The sequence below is a fragment of the Thermobia domestica genome, chromosome 4 (genome assembly GCF_964235325.1).
Source record: "Thermobia domestica chromosome 4, izTheDome1.hap1.1, whole genome shotgun sequence".
Classification (NCBI taxonomy): Eukaryota; Metazoa; Arthropoda; class Insecta; order Zygentoma; family Lepismatidae; genus Thermobia; species Thermobia domestica.
In genome coordinates, this window is record NC_137457.1 from 332,892,972 (window position 1) to 332,916,144 (window position 23,173).

Here is a 23,173-nt window from a genome sequence, read left to right on the forward strand (position 1 = left end):
AATTTTCAGTTTCATATTTTGTTTTATTTAAAGGTTCTATACTTCTATTTCCTGAAACATTATTCTCGGCTTTCAATATTCAGAGGATGTGCTTATAACAGCTTAGTTTGCAACTACCAGGGCTTAATTTTTTGAAGGGGATAAAAAGAGTTCTGTTTTTCCTACCCGCAAATGATAATAATAATAAATGTGTGGAATTAAATTGATTATTTATTTAGCTCCCCCCAAAAAAAAAAGGTATTGTCAGAGTGCTGATCTTTAGTTAGTAATTGGTATACATTACTGCTCCCTTACTCATTTTGTTTCAAAGTACTGACGTGACGTTTACCATATTGACTAGAAATGTACGAGCTGCTGAAAAATTAGTAGCTCAACCCAGAAGGAGTGCACGTGGAATGGTGAAGTTTTACTTCTTCTACACTTCCCCCGAGAGTCAATATACTACCTTATACAGTGCTCCAGTTTTTGCAGAAAAGTTAAGAAAATCTGGAGACTTCCTTGCACTACTTATCAGATCTAAAATTGCGTGCTTTCAAGTGTTATTTAAGTTGAAAAATAAGTACAGGCAATAGTTAAACGGAGCTAAATCTGGGGAACAAGGATGATGATCTAGACATTGAAATCCTAGATTATGCAATGCCAATTGTGTTCGCAGGGGCTTGATGAACAGGTGTATTCTCCTGAAGGAACAGAATTTCTTTCTTTTCATTTTCCGTGGTGTTGAACTTCGAATTTTTTTCAGTTATGTGAGTAATGTAGAGATTCTGGATTAATATCTGACCGTTGCGGAGGTAGTCTATGAGTACGACTCCATACTTATCCCAGGAGAATGTTGCAAACAGTTTCTCAACCTACTTCTGTGTCTTGAACTTCGTGGAGCGAGGGAGTATTAAGTGCTACTAATCCAGTGACTGTTGTTTCGTTTCAGGATCATAGTGGTACAACCATATTTCGTCCATGGTTACTATTCGTGAGCGAAACGATCAGAATTACAGTCATATTGGAGGAAGATTTCTCTTAATGTCGTCATTCTTTTATTCTCCTGACACATTTTTTGTGGAACCCTTTATGTCGAGAACTTGCACATACCCAAGCCATTCTGAACTATGCTACCGACGCGTTCGAAAGAAATGGCCACAATCTCTGACACAAGTTTTGCTCAGATGGTAAAAACTATAGAAGGGGCTTGCAACCAGACCTCAGACTGTAATAAGTATATCGTGAGTTTACTATACACTTCAAAAAGTATATAAACAATAGCTTAAATTATTTTTGTCACTTACTGGGGTGGCCTAGGCCCCCCGACCCCTGGCTATATCCACCACTGGTTGAAATGCTGCAATTTTAAAGAATAATGTCACAAATTTCATCCATGATTTCGGGAACAGTCACTGCTTCTACTCATCCTGGATGTAAAGCATAATTTGTTGAGAAATCGTCACGTTTAAACTAAGCCACTCACCCTTCACCACTGTATTTAACGGAGGAGAGTATCGTAGTGTTTCAGTAATTTCCTCATTAATTTACTTCGGTGACTATCCTTGGTATAACAAAGTGAGGATTTAGGATTTAGATTTCAGGGCTTTCGGCATCTAAGGCCATTTAGCCCGTCACGTTTTGAGGGATCACTCCCTCGGTGAGCACACTATCCGGGGAAAGGGAAGGAAGAAAGGATTGGAGAAGGAAGGAAGCAGTCTGAGACCTTTAAGTTAGGTACCACCCCGGCATTTGCCTAGTGGCAATGAGGAAAACCCAGGAAAATTTCATTCAGGGTGTCTGGCCTGGAAAAGCGTTTTACACTTATTCAACAAAAACCTTAAAACAGTTGTGATTTGGATGTTCGTGAAATTCGCTTTTTAGGGCACACATAATCACTTCAGAGGCCTGAGAAAGCAATAAGAATTTCACTATTAATATGAAAATTTGTATTTGTACATACATAGATATGTTTTTCAAAACTACAGTTTCATCTTTGTACCTAGTACCTACATTCCTTCTGGGTTGGGCAACGAGATTTTCAGCAGCAGCCCCTCGTAAATTATATATACATAGCATATAGTACTAGACAAATGTGTTACTCGTAGCATACGCTTAAGTAATTTAATTTATGTTTAGGTTTCAAAAGTTGCATTGAAAAATATTTCATTTGCAGACGTTACTTATTTGTTAGTTAAAAATTTAACTTGAAATAAGTTTATCATATAGGTCTAATATAAAAACAACAACGAAATACACAATGCAATCTAAAGTATGTAAACATAATAAATGTCATTTCTGGTGTGAAAAATAGCCGCCCCCCCGAAAATGTATCTGCCCCTCCTTTGCCCCCCTAAGAACTTAAAGCTGGCGTCGTCACTGCCCGTCGTACTAAACAGAGAATGAGTAAGTGCGCCAGGAACTTAGGTGGACGTTCAAAATAAAACGGGGTGTACTCACAAAGTAATATATTCTGTAATTCAACTATTAACGATAATAACTGGTTTAATGGTCTGCTCCGTCTCAACCTTCATTTATACTATCGATCCTTTAAAAAATTTACGCGCTTTAATTGGCATCAGATTATACAATATGAGGTTAGAAGGAAAATAAGCGACACTAGCATGTCAAACTTCAAAACATATTTCAAATAGAATAGTTGGGAATTTTTTTATGGCTTCTACCTAAGGAAAGTCTTACATTCCTTTGGGTTTTAGAATATAATAAATCAATTTACTTCACTCGTATAAAAGAAATGACACGATTTGAAAGTACACTATTCGCAGTTAGAAGCAGTACAGCCGTCGTTAATACGTCCAATTTCGAAATACGCTTGAAACGCTACGATTGAAATATTTGCTCCGAGTGGCACGTAGGGACATTCTTACATGCCTCTACATTCTAATGATAATGATTCAGTAGCAATAGCACGATGTCAAATGACATATTGCTGCGATTGTTCTCAGAGATTCAAATGCAGAATCTCAAAATTTTCCTTGCAAATAGATACAGCCATTCTGTTTTCTGGTTTCTAGGAATATACAGGGCAATTTATTGCACACGTCAAAACAACACGTCAAATGAAAATGACAAGATTTCAAATTACACTTAATGCAGAAAGACTGACATGAAAGGCTCAAGATACAAAAACTTCTCAGTCAATGTCAAATACTTTTAGAGCCTGAAGTCGTTAATGGAAGCTTTTCTTCTAGCCGCGTACAATACAATACATCCTGTTAACGCTACTAGCTGAGCGAAACAAATGGTGACTTTTACTGTATAAAATCTGGAATTATGTAAGAATAGCCCTAAGTCGAAGCCACGAGAATTTTTTTCCATTCGTTAAATTTCAAGTCCACTCTCAAATTAAATTTCTCATTTCCTTGCTCTGGAACAAAATGGGGAAAGCTTCGATTTCAAGTTAGTTATTAGTAGTCTATGAGAGAAATGAATTATGAGTTACTCTTTTCTAGAAACTAAAGAATTGTAAAAATAACTACAGTTATTAACCTTGAAAATTTTCTCTAATCCTGCTCAATCATGCTTTGAATTCGGACCTTTAATTAATGCTTTGATTCTTCTTCCAAACCGCAGAGGTTATAAGTTGAAATCAAATCATTCTCATCAGGTAACTGAAATAAATTGAGATACTATTTGATAAGATCTAGAAGCATTTAAGTATAGCCATAAATACAGCCGCGAAATTTTCCTAAGGTTATTGTCGACACTACAGGGTTAATTTGTTGTTTGTGGGAAGGTTATTTTGAAATTGTCTGTTTCATTATTATATAACTGAAATAAATTAATTTCCTCAATTCTTCAAAAGACTATGATTACCAACATATTTATTTTCATTTAATGCTTTCTTGAAAAACGATTCCAAAATAAATAATTTTTAATGAACTTGTTTATTTAAGACTATAGTTACACAATATGCATACGTTATTCTAATGCACAAACTTCTATTTTATAATGTACTTCCTAAAATACAAGGCGACACTTGAGACCAATAAAGTTTATGCCTAATATTCTAAGATAGAGGATTAATCATCATATGTGTTTTCCCATTATTGGCAGGAGTTTTGCCATAACTAAGAAACTTTTATGATCCTCGGTTTTCAGCTAACCACATCGCCTTCACGTATGATTATTCTGTTTTGATATCATCCATCAATTGTAGCCTCCTCCGTCTAATTTCTCTCTTTCATGCCACCATACACTCTTTGCTCATGATAAGATTTCTTAGCTAAAATTCCAGCCAGCTTCTCTTTCTCTTCTCAATACTATCTAAAAGTGTTTTTCCCCCATAACTTCTAACACACTGTCATTCGTTTTCCTGTCGATCCAGCTGATTCTTCCTTCTCCGTATTAATATTTCCAGGCTTCCATTTCTTTTTATCACTTTTGCGTAATATACATGTTTCTGATTCCAGCAGCGTAATATCTCAACAAAACATATGAGTCTTTTTTCAATTTTTTATTCAATGTCCCACATAATAGACTATTCTTCCTTTTAAAAGCTTCTTTTGCCATTTGTATCTCGGATTTTATTTTACGTTCTAATTTTCGATCATCACTAATACTCAGATATCGAAAAATAGTCACCTGTTCTATTTTCTTTCCTCTTGTAGTCGTCATAATATCAAAATTAGATGAAAAAATCCTTATAAGCATGGGACTTTGTAAACAGATGTATTAAGTTGCAATGAAAAACATACTAAAAGTCCCCAAGAATCGCAAGTGTGCTACGGCCGCCATATTAGAAAATGGCCCCTGCAAGATAAGAAATGGTTTTAAAGTTGCTATAAGTTTAAAAAATACTTATAAGCATGGAACTCACTTTGCAGATGCATTTTGCTAGAGTTAAAACTATATTAAAAGTTGGAAAAGAATTACTGGTGTGCTAAAGCTGCCATATTAGAAAATGGCCGACTCAATATGAAAAATTCGTATGAACTTGTAACTAGAAGAGAATTTGCAAGAATGGGACTTCGCAAATGGACGCACTCAGGGGCAATGAAACAGAAGGCATACTTAAAGCAATCAAAAGTTTGAAATGTGCTATGACCGCTATATAGGTAAATGGTCATCTATTATGAAAATTATTTTCAAGCTATGATCAGTTTGAAAACTTTTAAACATGAGCCTTTGTGAATAAATTCCGGTAATCACGTTTCCTTGGAACTTCATACAATATATTGCACGGGCAATGGTGCTATGTGAGGAAGAAAAAGTTTGAGAACGAGAGGTATAGAATCGTCGAAATGCCGGCCGAGATAGTGCTTCAGGATATTCGATCAAAGACTTATGACCTTACATACCATCCATCGTTGGATGTTATGAAAACTGGTTGTCATGATGTAGCACCAGATCCTTTGCAACGTTTTCTACAGATAGTCATACGAGAAAATAACAGTAAACAGCAGACGGATAAATCGAAGGAGGTTACGTTTTTAAGGCATACTATAATCTCATCTTTCGACCGAGATCCTTCCTGTTACCTTTGCATTTAGTTCTCTCTATTTACCTTTACTCTAAGTTTGAATCACGTTACCTAATTGATCTCCTTCCATTCCATGTATTTGTGTATCCCCTACAACGAAACTGTCACGCAAGTGAATACTGCTGCTTATCATGCTCGCCACTTGCGAAGAAATTGCTTCCCGCAGTACGTTTTTGACAACGCTGATGTAAATACTAAAACATTAGATGGCCATGCAACGGTACATATACTTGGGGTTATCGTGCGTAACACCTGCTAATACAGTCAGCTCCTCCCCAACTCTTCTGCGCGTAAAAACCAACAAAACACTGGCTCCATCAGCGAATAGCATACAAATATTTTAGTATAAGAAACCATTGCATGTTGGTCTGGAAAACGTGCAGGTGAAGACCTTTATGTGGAAAGCACTGAGAAAGATGTAATCAGAAAAGCACTTAACGTACATTTGCTCTGGATGGCTGGTTACCTGTTTTCAAACACGACAGTGCCTTTCTGGAATAGATACATGCTTGAAGCCACACAAGAATCCACAGAATGCAGACATCAAAAGTTATACCCTTGCCTTTCATCCACTTGGATTCTGCCAACTTGACATCGGTGTACACTGTACTGCTGTACGCACGCAGCATCTGAATCCCAGCGCAGAAATCAATTTTGTATTGTGACATTTTTGCAAGCCACTGTTTATTAAAGCATGTAAAATAGTATAAGGATTTGCCGTCGACAGTCCACTGTCTGCCGTCATTGTCAGGCTCGGAGGATTCTATCTACTGATGAGTTTTTTGGGGAGTATAGGAACCGTCATGAGTAAAAGTGGAATTGAGGAACTATGGGAATGTGTAAATGTCAGAGGAACCATTCTACAATTGATATCGAACCATGCATTCTCCCTATGCGTTAGAGCTCATTTGTTAACAGTCGTTAGCTTATTTAAATGTTTAGTTGAAACATATCCAACACTAAACAGCGATATATCACTTGAAGTAGTTGAGCACAGCGACATGTTAATACGGAATGGGATAACATCAACCGATATTTTGTTGTCGGAATTGGGAGCGTCTTTGGTTGAAGAATTCCAAAGAGTATGCATTGAAGCTACTAAATCTACTCGAACAGCCAAACTATTAAAACACTATATCCAAAAGGTGATCCTGATGGTGGAGTATACCTAGGTATTAGAGCAGAAAGAACTGGAGACTTTCAGTTGCACTTGAATACGGTCATGTGGATGCTTCCTTTCTTCATCTATATGCTAAAAGCGCTCATTTATATCTCCAAAAGATCGAACTACCGTCTCGAATGAGTGAAGAAGATTACGACCATTTTGCGCATGAGGGATATTTAACAATTCAACGAACTTCAAAATACTGGTGTGGTACGTGGCCAGCCATGGCAATTGAGCATTCATTCATGAAACCTATGAAATCAATTGGTGGGTTTACGCATGGAAGAGGACTTACAGAACAGACTCTACTGTTTGACTTCGTCTCTCGCTTGCAACAGATATCGCCAAATCTTTGGAATCTTTCAAGGCGTGACCTCAAAACAAGTTGCGAACACAATGTAGAGACTCCTGGCAGGCACATTAGCGATTCGCGTGATATAGAGAAAATGTGTGCATGGTTAATGGAGTACTAACCATTTCGACAGGTCAATGATGATATCGTAAGCCTTTCTACCAGGATTAATGTAAACTCAACATGAGAAACCCATGCATGCAATAGAAAGAAGTAATCTTCTCTGTGAAAATACAGAGAAAATTTAAAGTAAAGTCTGTTGCATCAGTCACATCTGCTGTCAAAGTGGGAGATACAAGCACCGTAATCAACACTCAGAAACTATTACATCGCATTACGTACGTCGTGAAAGACCAACAAAATTTGAAGGAATGTTTTTCTTATGAACTAACACCCAAGCCACCATTTCTATTTCATGAAGCATTTCTGCGAAAAGGAGTTAAATCTTTACTGCAAGCTTTGACTCTGAGCCTCGACCAGCTACATATGACCAGGTTGTTGACTGCTACGTTTCATTTCTGTTAACCCACTTTAGCAGTAATTGCATCTTTGTGCTCGACGGTTATCCAGGAAAACCTACAATTAAATGCTGGGAGCAGCAAAGGCGAGCAGCTCGACGATCCTCATCGGCAATACAACTTCATCTAAATGCAGTAACTACATCATCACAGGAAGATTTCCTAGCAAATAACAAGAACAAAGCATCATTTATCGAACTTCTAGCTAGTCGCAGCAAGTCATACAACACAGATGTTCGCATTGCTTATGCAAATGCTGATACACTCATTGTATCAACTACTATACAGATGGTAAGCACAATATCATCAGTAGATGTTTTCAGTCGTGATACAGATTTAACTGTCCTATTAACATCTTTGTCAAGTTAAAGTGATATAATCTGGTTTCTTTGCCCAGCATCCAGTCAACAGAAACCGAAGGTATTCTCTATTCTGCGCCAGAAATCACTGTTGGGAAAAACATGTAAGGCATTTGTTTTGCTTCACGCAGCTACGGGATGTGACACAACTTCGGCGTTATATAAATAGGGTTAAAAAAGGCATTACACCTCATACAGAAAAATAGCAGCGTAACAGGCAAAATGGAAGGAGAATATATTAGTATTTATTAACCCTTTGGCAACACGAGTGCAGATATACAAAGGATGAGAAAATTTTTACTACACTTTTATGGTGGTGGACAACAAGCATTAGACAATCTACGGTACTACAGGTATAATAACGATATCCAAACAACCTTACAACATGACGTTTTACCTTTGTTCACTACCTCCTACAAGTGACGCAGCTGCCCAACATTCGTATCGTGTGTACCTTCAGGTCCAGGTATGGAAAAACAATAAATTGAACCCAACCGACTGGGGGTGGGTAAGGTACGGAAATGTCTTGCCTCCAGTGCCGATAACAAGGAGTCCAGCAACTCCACAGTTGTTAAAGCTTATTTCATGTCGATCTACATTTATAATAAATGTTATTGTAAAAACTCGGGTTTGTTGTGTTCTGCTATGTCAAAACTGTCAAGGATTTTTCTGTATGAATAAGGCTAAAGCAGTGATCTATTTCTGATCACGAGGAAAATATGGACTAAAGTGGTGATTGACATAATTTGATTGCATTTGTCTTATTCGTAGAATCATCTTTTGCTTTTCATTTATTTTATTTCTAATAAAAATTTTGTAAGGTATATATTTTCAAATAATAATTGCACAGAAACTGGAAAGATTGTTGGAATTGGTATATATGTATAACACATTTGTGTAAAATTTAATTTTCACTGATGCTGATGAGAACAAAAATGTATCAGTACCCTTGAGGATCTAAACAAATAAGATGGCTGTCATAGTGCTATATGTCCGAGGTAGTACAACAGGGTTTCTGAATTTTATTCATTATAGCTAGATCGATATGTATAAAGAACTCATAACAGCTTCTAATTATTTAATATTACGACGTACAGATTTCAATATGGCAGCCATGGCACACTTGCGCTTTTGGGAAGATTTCAGCATGTCTTTTACTACCACAAAATGCATCTATTCACATAGTCCATGCCTATAAGGTATTTCCCTTATTAATGACAACTTTAAAAGATTGAATTTGTTATGGCGGCCATTTTTCAAAATGGCGGCCGTAACACACTTGTGATTTTTGGGAAGTTTTAGTATGTTGTTCAATACAACCCAAAGCATCTAATCTCAAAGTCTTATGCTTATAAGCTTTTTTTTAAAAAAAAAATAATCACAAAATTTTGAGGTATAATGACACGACTATTACTTGTGTATTTGACACCACCCACTTTGTTCTAACCCCCAAGGCTTTTGTATTTCTAACATTTATTTTTGACCCTTATTCTCTACAACACTCCAAGTTTTGCTAACATGTTTGTGATTTTTTCTGCTCTCGGAGAAAGTGCTTTATCTGCAAACCCTATATATCTATAATTTACTTTTTATTGAAATGTGTCTTTATTATGTAGGTTCTTCTTCACACCTGTTCGTCACTTTTTTTTAAGGTAGATTTTAGATAATGTTGGTTAGAGACAGCATTGATGATGTACTTTTCTTACAATTCCATTTCTAGTATGGCATTTTTTTTTTCCTTGTTCTAACACTTAATTGCTGGTTTATACGGAAGTTTCTTATGAGTGTGCAATCTTTCTATTTCAACCCAACCACCTTCGGAAATCAGAACTATTCAAACTTCAACAGGTTCCAATAAGTAAAACACACACTACTTTCCCTATATCTGTAAACTTTTTACCTACCACACTTCAGAATCTAATTACATCTATTGCATCTTCACCTCTCACAATCAGGAAACAGAACTGTTTTTCCTCAACTGTCTTAATTGTTCTTTCATAGAACCTTTTCTTCAATATTTGAAGCAAAACTTTTGTTGCATGCGATTTAAGACTAATTGTTCAATAATCTTCACATCTCTTGGGGCCGCGGTGGCTCAGTGGTAGAGCACTCACCTCTGGTGTTTGGGGTCCCGGGTTCAAACCCTGCTCCCGCCAAGTGAACTTTGTGGTGGACAAACACCGTGTGCGTGGGTTTTCTCGGGGTTCTCCCATTTCCTCCCACTTTCTTCATTTCATCATTTCATTCATTTCTCATAATCACCGTCTCCTTTAGCCTAACTGGCATAACCATGAGACGTAAAACTCAAAGATTTCATTTCATTTCAATCTTCACATCTCTCTGGGTTCGATTTCTTAGCCATCAGTATTAAGATCGTTTTCATGAAGTGTTTCGACTACTGTCCAATTTCACATACTTCATTCCAGGGTCGGAGCAATTCTTTCCTGCCCTTGATCCAATTTTCTTAATGAATTCGATTGGTATATTATGTGTTCCGGTTACCTTTCCATTCAATTAGCCATTTGCTTGTCTTCTGAAATAAGTAAATATTTTTTCAATCTCATTCGCAAGAATAGGAAGTCTTTTATCACCATGGGATACTTCGTTTTGTACTTCAATATGTAGACCACACAATCTATACCTACCCTTACATAAGTACTCAAATTATTCTTTACATCTTAAGACTTCATTTCTATCGTAAACTACCTTCCTACTCTTATTTACTACTGTCATCGTAATACGCCTTTGCTTCCTCTGACGTTCCAGAGATATCACCTCATTTTACATTTCTTCAAATTTCCCTGCTTTTTTTAAAAAAAATCTTTTCCTCACATTTTTTTAAGGTAAAATCCTTCCCTCCTTCTGTCTGTTTCTCTGTTCCCCATGTCATTTCCAGTGCAACTGACATGTACTTGTCAAATAAATAAATACACAAAATGAAAAAATACGTATCTAAATATTCAAGAGCTGGCCCGTTCTGGACAATTCGATTTGCACGCTCCTAACTCAACTTGGGATCATCTGTCATTGGGGATGTCACCAATCAGCTTACCGACCCGAAAAATTGTGAAATCGACAACAATCTCAGCCATTTTGATCATTTTATTATCCATTGCCTTTCATCTTCTACTGCAGGAAGATGAAGGATGAACTACTACTTGTCGACTCGACACTACTCGTCTCAGGAAGACCGAGAGAAAAAGATTCGATAGTAATAACGTTTAATTGTGATTTTTTTATACATTTCATCCTCTCCCAGTCACTCAAAATACCTTATTTCCCCACTACCTTATTTCACAGTGTAATCGTAGGAATACGTCAATTTTTTTTTAAAAAAAATAATGACTTTACATAAGAAATTTCTTTAAATGAGAAATTCGTGAAATATTGTTTTAAAACGTTACGTTACTAAGAGTACGATCCAAAAGGTTAAATCTGCAACACACAATCTTCCAAACTGCCCTGTGTTCGATAAAATTACATTAAAGTACATCAAATCTAAGTACATCTGTGAAGTGGTATACCGAAAAGACATAAACTTTAAACACACAAAGCATCATATCCATAAGGTTTATGACTATTTTCCTTTAATTAATGGTGTGTGACGGAGATTATTTTTATTTTTAATCCGAATTCTGTGTTAGCTTGTGTTCCGCTAATGTTCTTGGGGATCTTCCGGGAAAGTTCTTGCTCTCCGTTCAAAACAAATTTTATATGAAACTAGTGTTGTAAATAGAAAAAAACGGTTTGTATTATTTCAGAAATTTACGTTTTTTAAAAAAAAAAACATTGCCTCTTGTTTTTTTTCTAAATTTCGTTTTTTTTTCAAATAGTCATTTGTAATGTATCTTACGTCTATTTAAGTATGAAATATTTTTATGTAGGTGTAATCATCGTAAAGTGCAACATAAATTAAACGCTAGATACTGATACGCTACAAATATTTTACAATTTACATAAATACCATACCTATTAACAATTCGGGTTTCATCAATATCAACTAAGAAATAAAAGTAGAAATGAAATTTTGTTTTTTCGTGAAAGCAGGCCTTTAAGAAGTACGAAAATAATGTCACGAACAGTATGAAATTCCAATAACTTGTCTAAATGGAAAAATTAATACTAATTTGCCTAATAGTATTTTTCTAAATGTCATATTTAAATAATTTGTCGACTAGATATATATGATATGCAGAGCCGGCTCTACCATATATGCAACACGTGCATTTGCGTGGAGCGGCAAGCTTGGATGGTCCGGCAAAATCTGTCATAAGTATATTATTTAAATTAAATATTTCTTGTTGGAAATAGACTTCATGATGATGGTAGTTACATTTACTAAGCTGACATATTTGAATACTACAATCATAAATTATGTTTAGGTTGCATTATTTAAGGCCACATTGACAATGCTGAAGCAAATGGTCGAATAAATCCGAGCACAAATTGCTTGATTGTTGTCAAATGCAAGAATTCAATTCTCGAATAGTAGTGCATATCTGTTCCATTTAGTAAGTTATCACAGTTTTGGTATGAAACTAGTCTTGTTTTTGTCAGAAACAAGTTCCTTATCATTGAAGATAGAAACAAGTTTTTTTTTTAAAAAAAATGTTAGAAGATGTAGAAGAAAAATCAAGAAACAAAGATAAAAGAGCTAGTTGCACTGGAATTGGAAACTGATACATTGAGATTGAAGCTCGATAGTGAATTCTATAAAAAGGATTACCATCTTTCTTCTGCAGGTGTGTTTGCTTTATCTTTCACTAACATAATAGATTAATATTTAAAGAAAAAAAAAACAGACACAACGGGATTGCATTTTTTGTAAGTATTTAAGCCTTTCTGAGTGCAACTGCACTTGCCCTCACCTTTGTTGTTCATGCTGGAGTAGCATACTTAAAATTATGACTTTTAAGATCTGCTTTTTCTGGAGAAAGGGGGAGGCGGCAAATTATGCCATTGCACGAGGCGACAAATTGACTAGGACCGGCCCCGATGATATGTATATAAAAGACATGAATATAGGACGACTCAATTTGAAGTAATGCAGGGTGTTTCAAAATTAATATTAAGGTTTTGAAACTTTGTAGTATCTATTACAATTAACCTACAATTATAAATATTATATCAAATGAAAGAGCAACTCAAACAGTTTTGTACGCACGCATGTACATGCATTGTTTCTTCTGTCTGCTGTTAGAAAGAGCAAGTACCAAGGATGGATACTAGAGAGCAGAAAGCTTTTTGTTTTAATAAACACTGAATCTGTATAGTGCAACCGTCTGTGTAAAGAATATCAAGGAGACGCAACTACGTCTTTATCGTTTGCAGTTGCTGCAGGTCTAAAGCCTACAGACTACGGTTTACGTGCCAATTTCGCAAGTGAAATACTCCTGCATAACAATGAAGATTTCCTGGCTAGTGTCGTCTTCAGTGATAAATCGACCTTTCACCTAAGAGCTAATGTGAACACTCATAATGTTTACATCTGGTCGTCAGCAAATCCTCAGGAGATGGTACAGTTGAAACGAGACTCCCCTAAATTGAATGTGTTTTGTGTCATATGGCGGAATGTTTATGAGCCTTTCTCGCCTATCGACTAGATGTGTGCCGTGTGACGAATGAATCTCACATTGAACACTTGTAGCAAAGACTGTTTGAGGTGCTCTTTTACTTGATGCATTGCTTATAATTGTACGTAAAATGTAATAAGTACTACGAAGACTTAAAACCCCAAAATTTATTTTGAAACACCCTGCATTTCTCACCAACAGTGTTGGTACTAATATGTAAAAGGGAGAGAAAATTTTCCTTATAGAGTTATTGTTTACAACGATATTATTATTAGTCGACACTATAACTCCAACAACAACACGAGTTAGTAGTCAAAAAAATGTAATCAAATGTATACTCGGCGGCCCAGGTGGCCGAAGTGGCACACACGGGTGTGTCACTTGTTTAATCCGCTCTTGTGTGGACACTAATTAAGATATCGGGATATTATTCTTTCAAAATATGATTGGACTATAGTTTATCACATTAATTTCTTTTTATTCTGGTGTCGAGAATTTCCTTCTCAAATTTCACTTAAGTCAAAAATTCGACAATTTTCTAATTTCGAATTTTCTTTACTTCTTTTTTCCCTGTAGCTTCCATCGTTGTAGTAAGACATCCTTAAGACTTGCCAGGTAGATACCTCGGATGGATATCTAACTGTTGACATCAATTGGACGGGCCTGCGCTCAGGGTTGCCAATTAAGGAAATTAAAATTCTCCTATATTTGGGCAACAAATTAGACATTTTTCTTTATAAATCTGTACCTATACGTCCGAGTGCAAGTTAACTTACGCCAAACGAACATTTGTCCTTACTTAACAAACGCAAGTACAGATCGTTACAATGGGGTAATTAGGGGGCGCACAAAAAATTCGTATTTAGGTTGTAACCCTTGATTTTTCTAGTTTTTCCTTACTTTTCTGTTTACCGTAATATATGTTTGATAATAAGAAGCTTTGTTCCTTAAATATCGCCATAATACTTGTAGGCTATATTAGTGGTGTACCAATGTTTAATTTAAGATAGTTTGCGTCTGTCTGGTAGCAGTGTTGCCAGCTACAGAAAATTTTAATTCCAGATTTTAGGGGGAAATTTTGGAAAAAATATATGTTTTGTCTCTATTATTTCCCTCTTGTTGGCTATATCGGAACAAACGTACCAGTATCTGGAAGTCTCGTCTTTGCTCTACACAACGCACTATAGAAAATTTCAATAGGATAATTAGGGGAAGTACAGTTGAGGTTTACAGTAGACCTTGTTCTCTAATTGGAAAAATAACTGTGATTTTTTCAAAGGTAGAATGTGATATTTTTTATTGATATGCTTACTTCATTAGATATCGTCACAATACTTGTAGGATATATTAGAGGGATACCAAAGCTTATTTTAAGATAGTTTGTGTGTGTCTGATAGTAGTGTTGCCAGCTACAGAAAATTTTAATTCCAGATTTTAGGGGCAAATTTTGGAAAAAAATTCTCTATTTATTTCTATTATTTCCTTCTTGTTGGCTACATTCGAACAAACGTACCAGCGTCTAACAGCCTCATTCTTAGCCTGCACAGCGCACCATAAAAAGTTTCACTAGAATAATAAGGGGAAGTACAGTTGAGGTTTATAATAAACCATGTTCTGGAAATGGTAAGAAAATGGTGAATTTCTGAGGTAGAATGAGATTTTTTTTTTAATTACATGCTTACTTTGTTATAGATCGCCATGATACTTGTAGTATATATTCTTGGAGTACTACGGTTTATTTTCAGATAGTTTTCGTCTGTCTGATGGCAGCGTTTCCAGCCAAAACAATTTAATTCTCGCTTTAAGTGAAAAATTCGGAAAATTTCCCTTTTCCCCTGTATTATTACCCTCTTACTGGCTACATTGATACAAACGTACCACTACCTGAAAGCTTCCTTTTTGCCCTACAGAACGCACCATAAAAAGTTTCAATATGATAATTAGAGAAGATGTACCCCGGCATATTTGATTTTTACTTCTGAAGCGTAAAAAGTGTCAAAATTTCTTGTGTATGACAGAATTTTTTCTTTCCCCTCTTTGAATGGAAGCCAGCGACTTCAGGATTTCACTGTACCTTGTCAACACACCAAAGATTTGTTTAGGTGACTTGAACCTATAAAGCACCAGTGGTGCTAGATACAAAAAATTTTGAAATTCGGTTAGGGAATTTTTTGTAAATTTTCACCCCTGCATTTCCCTCAATAATTTTCCACCCGTTGGCAACACTGCAATGCAACTTACGCTAAAAAATAGCCACATCCATTTTCTAAAGAGACAAGACCTTAATTATATCAATCGAATAAATAGTTTTTGAACAATAAGTCACTAACAGGAAATATAGGAAAACGCCAAAAATGACCTGGGGCCGAAAGGAATAATCACACAATTTTGCTCGTATAGGTACAAAGAAACAAACGATTTGTAATTTACGAGAGCTTCGACTCAAGTTCTGTTGATTATTTCAATAATCTGCAACATAAATCAATAAATAATAGTTGCCAGAAAAAAAAACAGAGATTTAAAAAAAAAACATGAAAAAGAACGACGTTTTTTATTGAAAAAAATCTTCACAGAAAAAAACCGTTTTTTTTACAACACTATACGAAACCACTAACAGCCATATTTTTGTTCGACTGTAAGACATTTCACATTTTAATTTCAGAAATATTCGGGTGCTATTTCGTGTGAAGTATATAAAGTCCCGTACTGTAGCCATTGGGCCATATTATTGTGCTATAGAACAATATTCCAGATCAAGGCATCTCCATTATTAAAATAAAAACATTCTCAATAACAAAATATTTAAAGGAAAGTTAAAAAAAAGATTAAAAAGAAAAACCACAAAATATAAACAAGATATTCTTTTCAATACACATATGAAAAGGAACTTAAGCTTGTATTATAACGTTTATCTAAGGGCTACAATTTACGAGGCACTCATCTGCTTGAACACAATGCTCTAGATATTCTTCCCAATGGAGGCGTATTGTAGAGACCTGCACGGGCCGAATTTTTCGGCCCGAGCCCAATCCGGCCCGAACGTACCTAGACCCGGTCCAGCCCGGGCCCGAAAAGTTTTGGAGATTTTCGGCCCGAGCCCGGCCCGATAAGTTTTTTAAAATTCTTGGCCCAAGCCCGGCCCGGGGCCGATAAATTTTAAAAGTTTTTTGCCCGACCCAGGCCCGATATTTTTTTTAAAATTAGCTCGAGCCCCAAACTTTCTCAAAATTTAGTACTAAATTTGACCTAACCCTCAGAAACATTTTCTAAACTCTGGTTCACAACCTGACGCTTGCCTCCCGAATGGTACCATTGCCTCCTAGAACTTTGCCTGTTATCGAGAGAACAAAAACTCCATTCCCTGTAACAAAAATCTAACTTAATTGATTTTTAGCATAAAGTGAAGATGGCAATATTGTTTAGCGACACGCAAAACATTCCCACCCCTTCTTGTTATATTTTGAGTTCAGTGAAGGTCAATGTCAGAGCTCAATTTACCGCATAATGCCTGCAATCCTCTATAGTGAAATTGGAGCCGCTAAGCAACACAAACTGTAAATAGCTATTGCATCCTTTGTAACATTTTTCACGGACACACTTCTTCAACGTTTGGCTTTATTCCAATTATCGTTTAACGAAAGTCAATAATTATTAAAGAATTGCAATTGATCGGCCTCAGCCCGGCCCGACCTGAAGAGAAATCAGTGTCGTCCAGCCCAACCCCGGCCCGGCCCAAAGAAATAACAGTGTCGGCCCGCCCAAGCCCGGCCCGGCCCAAAGAAATAGCAGAGTCGGCCCGCCCAAGCCCGGCCCGTGCAGGTCTCTAGCGTATTGTAACCTTTGACCCCGGACATGAAGATTACAAAGTACACTCCATCTACAACGCAATTAACAAATTATCTTTTAAAAAAGAATCCACATTTAAAGGGGACAAGCCCATTAAACTCTAAACTAACTTTATCTTACCAAACTTCAACTCGTCTTTCTCCATTACAATTTTAGGACCACTACAGCTCTTATATTCTTCAACAGCCATTACAAATACTACTGCAAGAATTACTCGAGTCAACAACTGTTCTTGACAAAAAAACGAAATTCATGTTGAGGAAATTTTACGATTGTGGTAAGATTATAATTTGACTGGAACTATGACTGAAACCTGTTTCTGTAGAAGTATCTCTGCTAAATTTAAAGTATATTAGGCTAAGTTAGGTTAGTTTAGGTTACGTTAGATTAGATTGGATTAAATGAGGTTAGTTTAGGTTAGCTTTAACTAGGGTAGAATAGATTAAGTTAGGTTGGTTTGAGTGGGTGTCCTACCCAAAGTAAAAACGTACCCTGACTTCTTTCAAAATAACGCACAGAAAATTAAAATAAAAAATAAGCTGCACAAGTAAATTTGAGTTCTCGAATATAAATAAATATATAGGATCGTATTTAGGGCGGAGTGCAATGCCCTTCGTAGTAAATGTACACTTTCTAAAATGAGAAGCTACCAGTGAAAATAGCAACATTATTCGAAACTTTCTACTACAATGTTCCCGTTTGGGTCCCATAAGAAAGTATGGTTTACCAACAAAATAAGTTTGAGTTTCTGAACGTTGAAGGAAAAAGATTCAGCAACCAAATCAATTAAACATTTCTCAAGTTCGGAAGCAAACAGAAGCCAAGACAAGACAACTTTTTTTTTCCCCGAATTCCACTTGCGACCCTCATTACAATACTTCCAACAGTTCTATGCATCAGCGTGGTCATAGGTAAAGAATTGTCACATGTACTTTCAAGAATTTTAGTGTTATTGATTATTTGATAACTATTAATGCACACACGGGCTGTCAGAAAATCCTCGATGCTGTTCCGTATAGATGTATATATACTTTACGAAAAGCAGACTCACACTGAAAAGACTTTAATACATTAACCAACCAATTACTCCGGAAAGTATACAGGCCTCTAACCTTCGACTTGAAACTTACCTCACATTTACGGTAACGAGTTTTTAATTTAATTAAGTCATATCACTCTAAAGCAACTTTTCACTATAGGAGCCCCTTCGGGGCTAAGCGTTTATCGTACGCGCATTTGGTGTGGGAGACTGGGATTCGATTCCCGAATGGAGTTCATATGTTTCGGATTTCACGTTAATCAGTAGGTCACGGTGTCATATACCCTCGCTGCTGAAAGGGAAGGTAAAATCATATCAACTCCTCACTATAAACAATAAAAATTTTTGGAAACTTAACATCACAATTAATACAAAATTAAGTCACAATACGAAGTGACGTAACAACAGTTCAACAAGAACTTAAGCAAACAGAAGCAATAGGAAGTAAATTACACACGATTTGTTTTCACACTATTAATCATTTACGTGATGGAACAATACTGAGTCACGTGTTGATATTATTATTTCGACGCCATCTCTTGACAATGAATAACACTATCGGAAAAAATAAAGGAAAACTGTTTTCGATGCGGAAGAAGACAGACTGAAGCAATTATTTTAAAATTTACCTCTATTTATGAGCGTTACCTATTCTTTTAAAGAGGACTATGTATATAAAGCACTATTATACTGCACTCTTATTGTAAATACCTACACGAGTGGGCGAATTATGAACATTATTTATCAAACTACATGATAAAGGTCATATCGATCACTCGTATTTTAGATTATCTATGTACGCCGTGTCACTTCCTATGTATAGATTACGATTTTAATTTACAGATATCTATCCTAACTTGCTGTTTTTAGTGAAGTATTGCATTCTACCTGTAAACTTACCAGATAGGGTTCACTCGAGCAGACGGTTTTACCAAAAACAAAAACAAAACGAGAGATACAGAAAGAAAGAAAGAAAAAAGTTTACAGGTAAAGTAGGATGTGAAACATTTCTCATGAAAGAATGAGAAAGTGAATTTAAGTAATTACAGTCAGTGCACAGCATACCGAAATTAATTTTGAGTGACAGTGAAACTATTGTGTCTAACTATCTCTTCTGCTATCCTCGCTTATGCGTATACCCCTTGTCGCCTACGCGCTTTCTTCCTACGGACGCACCAGCTCACTACCGTTTGGGCCATCTAGTGATGGGTAAATTCCCGGAAGATATTTTTTGGGAATATTCCCAAAATGGAAATTTTTCTGGGAGTTTATGTATAATCACAAAGAAAATTGCATTCAATTACTATATTATGATTTCAAAGTTAAATTCGTTTTTTTTTTTAAATCCCAGTATATTATTACAATTGTCTTCAGAAGACTGTTTAAAAGGTATATACTGAACGGTACTATGTTACATTAATTAAATTTTATTATACTTAGAGTATGCATAAATGTATATTCACTTACGATATGTTGTATGAAAGTAAATATGTGGAAAAAATTGTGGTCGACCAAAATTGTATAGTAAGTCTACATTTTTTTACACCGTTAAAGAGTTTAAATATATAAGTAAGCGCATTTTCTAAACTTTGCTCTGCTACTGATATTATAAACATATTAAATTTTTAAATGTTATAAAGAAATTAGATTCGGTAACTGCTAGGAGATACATGTCTCACCAATTTATCAATATTTGCGCATACATATTTATGTTCACAATATTTGCAAGACACTGACTTATTATTATAATTTTTCACGTAACATTGCCACACAAAACCTTCCTTTCTACACATTTTTCGCAGCTTCATGCGTTAACTCACATGTAAGAGAACTCCGAGAACCTCTTCAGAAATTCGAGGCAGACAGGAGACAGACCGACGTTTATTACTAACGATGGTTCGGGGTGTATTAATTGTACTTCACCTCTATTTCTACATTACTTTACAAACTGGTTCATTTTCGTCATTTGTAAATTAGTACTTTGCTACTTTTAGTGCAAATGGAAATGGAACTAATTAATCATATGATAAGTTATATAAAGTACAGTCAACATTTTTTTAACATCCAAATTATTTAAAGCCTAGAAGTAAATCATAATAAATGAAAGTAAAGTAATTAGTCATACGGTTCTTATAATTTGGAAGATGAAATAAAGAAATGGAAATAAATTCCTTCCCGGGAATTTATATGCTAGCGAAGAAAACCCGTGATTATCCCCATTTTTTATTTTCCTTCCCACCGGGAATATTCGCACTGACCATCACTAGGGACACCCTTCTGTGCTACTATCCACACTGCGTTAGATAGCATTCGTCCTATTTTCCCGGCTACCTAGTTCGTGTTTTATGTACTGTAGTTTTCATGGCATACATCTACACTGTATTTATATAGAGCCCTCCTCAAGTCAATCTGCAAGCAGAAATGAACCTCCTCATTTAGTGCATACGTTGCTAAAAAAAAAAAAAAAAAAAAAAAAAAAAAATACAAAGCTCTAACCTAACCTTAAAACGTAAAAAATGTGTATTCGGAAATTATCCCGTATTACCAATATGAAAAATATATATATGCCAAAATATATATATTATATGGAAAAATAAATGTTACCTTTCTGGGGCAAGTGAATTAAAATTTTTTGTCACATGTTCGTAGTCAGTGGAATAGAACGAGCAAGTCTCTTGAGCCACTGTAATTGTAAGGGTTTCGAAATCACTTTCATTTGAAGAATCTTCTTCAACGGCAGGTTCTGATTTCCCAATATAGTATACGTTTAATTCCACATCGGAAGAACTCATAGCTTCACCCTTCGTCATGGTTTGCTCTACTCTATCTGTACGTGATATTAATTTTCTGTTGTCTGCCATCATTGGATATGTCCAACCTTTTCCTTTGAGTAAATCTCTCAGATCAATTCCATTATCAATATCTTGTTTACACATCCAACTTCCCAGATGTTTCACCTGCCGCCATGAGCTCACACTTATACTACATTTGTTTACTCAAGCAATCTTAATGAAATGCTATACATGACAGTTCACAGAAGAAAGAAAATAGGTGAAACCATCCTTGCAGTCAACCATACGTACATATTGTAATAAAATAAATTGCTAACTGTAGGTAAATAAACTAGAATACACCATCTTCAAATTTTCTTCTTCTTCTTCTTCTTCTTCTACCATATTATATTAGGTATCATAAGAAATCTCTTACTTAAAAACATGGAGGAATTAACTGTAAAGGTATATTATGGGAACATCATAAGAATGATTTCTAAAATAAAAAACTAAAGTGTCCAGAAGAATAAATCACAATATGGAAAAACAAAAGTTACAATCAGAAGAAGAAACCGTAAAAATCGAGAGAGAAGGTTGGACAATAAAAAACAATGAAATACCGAGATTGACGAAAGTAAAAGAAAGGCAATAGTATAATGAATTTATGAAAATTCTAAAGGACGTAGTGAATGTATGAACGAGCAGCATATAAAGAAGAGATATATAAATGTAGTGTATATGTGAACGAAATTCCACTTGACCCCATTCCTCCAAATAACGCCACGGAATGATAATACGCACTACGAAGTCTTTTCGTTACTTGAACGAGCTTGAAATTTTCTTAAGGATGCGAGTGAGCATGGAGATCAGTTCTAGATCAAAGATTTAAAGAAACACTACGCAGCACCAAAACATCAAACATATTGGTTAACTTTCCTAGGAGTTTTACCTGTAACAACCGTCGGTGGTAGAGTAGTGTGGTATGAAATGCAACGCAAAACACTGTACACTATGGAGAGGTTGCTTTTAGTGTGATTTTAAAAGATTTGTAAAGGGTGATGCTAACTTTCTTATTATGTAACATGTTTTAAGAATAATCTATCATTTAAATCTAAAAAAAAGTTAGACTTTCTCGAGAGTCTGTCCACATTAGGGTTGCTAGATATAGTAAACTAAAAACCGGGAAACATCAAGGTAATATATAAGATCAGAGTTCCTATTCATTTTGTCAGAATCAATTAATTACCTGTCTTTCCCAGGTTACCAATCACAATTTTCCACTTCATTCTACCCATAGTTAACACAAGTGAAGCCCCCCAAGGTAGATCAAGAACGTGAAAAGTTAGCATATAAAGATCTGTCTGGCGTTCCTTATTCTAAACTAGAATTTGTTCTGTTCAACAGGTCCTAAATATTGCCCTAATTACGATACACCCTCTCATTTATGATTGAAGACAAATTTTTTTCTTTGTTACGTCATCACCTGGCTCAGAAGCACTACCCTATGACAGGGTTACTTCGCACAAGTTTTAAGAAATTTAAAGAAAATCGCATGTAACTTACAAACGTGATGTTTTAAAGAACACTGTATTTTAAATATGTAATAGCTAGGTATATACATATAAGGAAAACATTAGTAGAAGTTCATTTGTAAACATTCAGTATGAACATAGTATTAAAATATAAACTTTGGTTCAAGATAACCCCATAAGTGGGGTTAGATTGCACAACATACAAAAAGGTATGTTACACATACGAACATAACGTTTCTGTGCAATGTTTTTCTTTCAGTATTTCTACATTTTACTTTCTACATAAAACTGCATGCAGTCTACAAATATTGATATTGGAACGATGGTGCCTTTGTAGATACTTACCAATCGATACTTATCGATTAACAATATTTGTAAAGAAAATTATGTATTTTCTGGTACCGGCACAGGGGCCATATTCTAATAGTTTAGCATATGTCCCAGAAAAATGCCGACTCAGAAACACACACACACACAAATCCCCCTTATCTGATTTGCCTTGGATATTCCTTATGTCAAAGAATATTAACCGTAGCTAA

The 23,173-nt window shown here is 35.6% G+C and overlaps 1 protein-coding gene across 3 annotated transcripts in view; it reads right to left on the reverse strand.

Annotated features, from left to right (window-relative positions):
- The window catches only part of LOC145684465 (uncharacterized), a 47,148-nt gene extending 25,638 nt beyond the window's left edge, over window positions 1–21,510 (reverse strand). For 2 of the 3 annotated variants that reach the window (XM_081756889.1, XM_081756888.1), the window contains exon 1: window positions 20,936–21,510. In XM_081756889.1, the coding sequence (XP_081613015.1) occupies window positions 20,936–21,267 (332 nt within the window). In that variant the 5' untranslated portion in view covers window positions 21,268–21,510. The remainder of the gene's footprint in view (window positions 1–20,935) is intronic. The other variant, XM_081756890.1, reaches the window with a different exon arrangement.
- Between the last annotated feature and the right edge of the window lie 1,663 nt (window positions 21,511–23,173).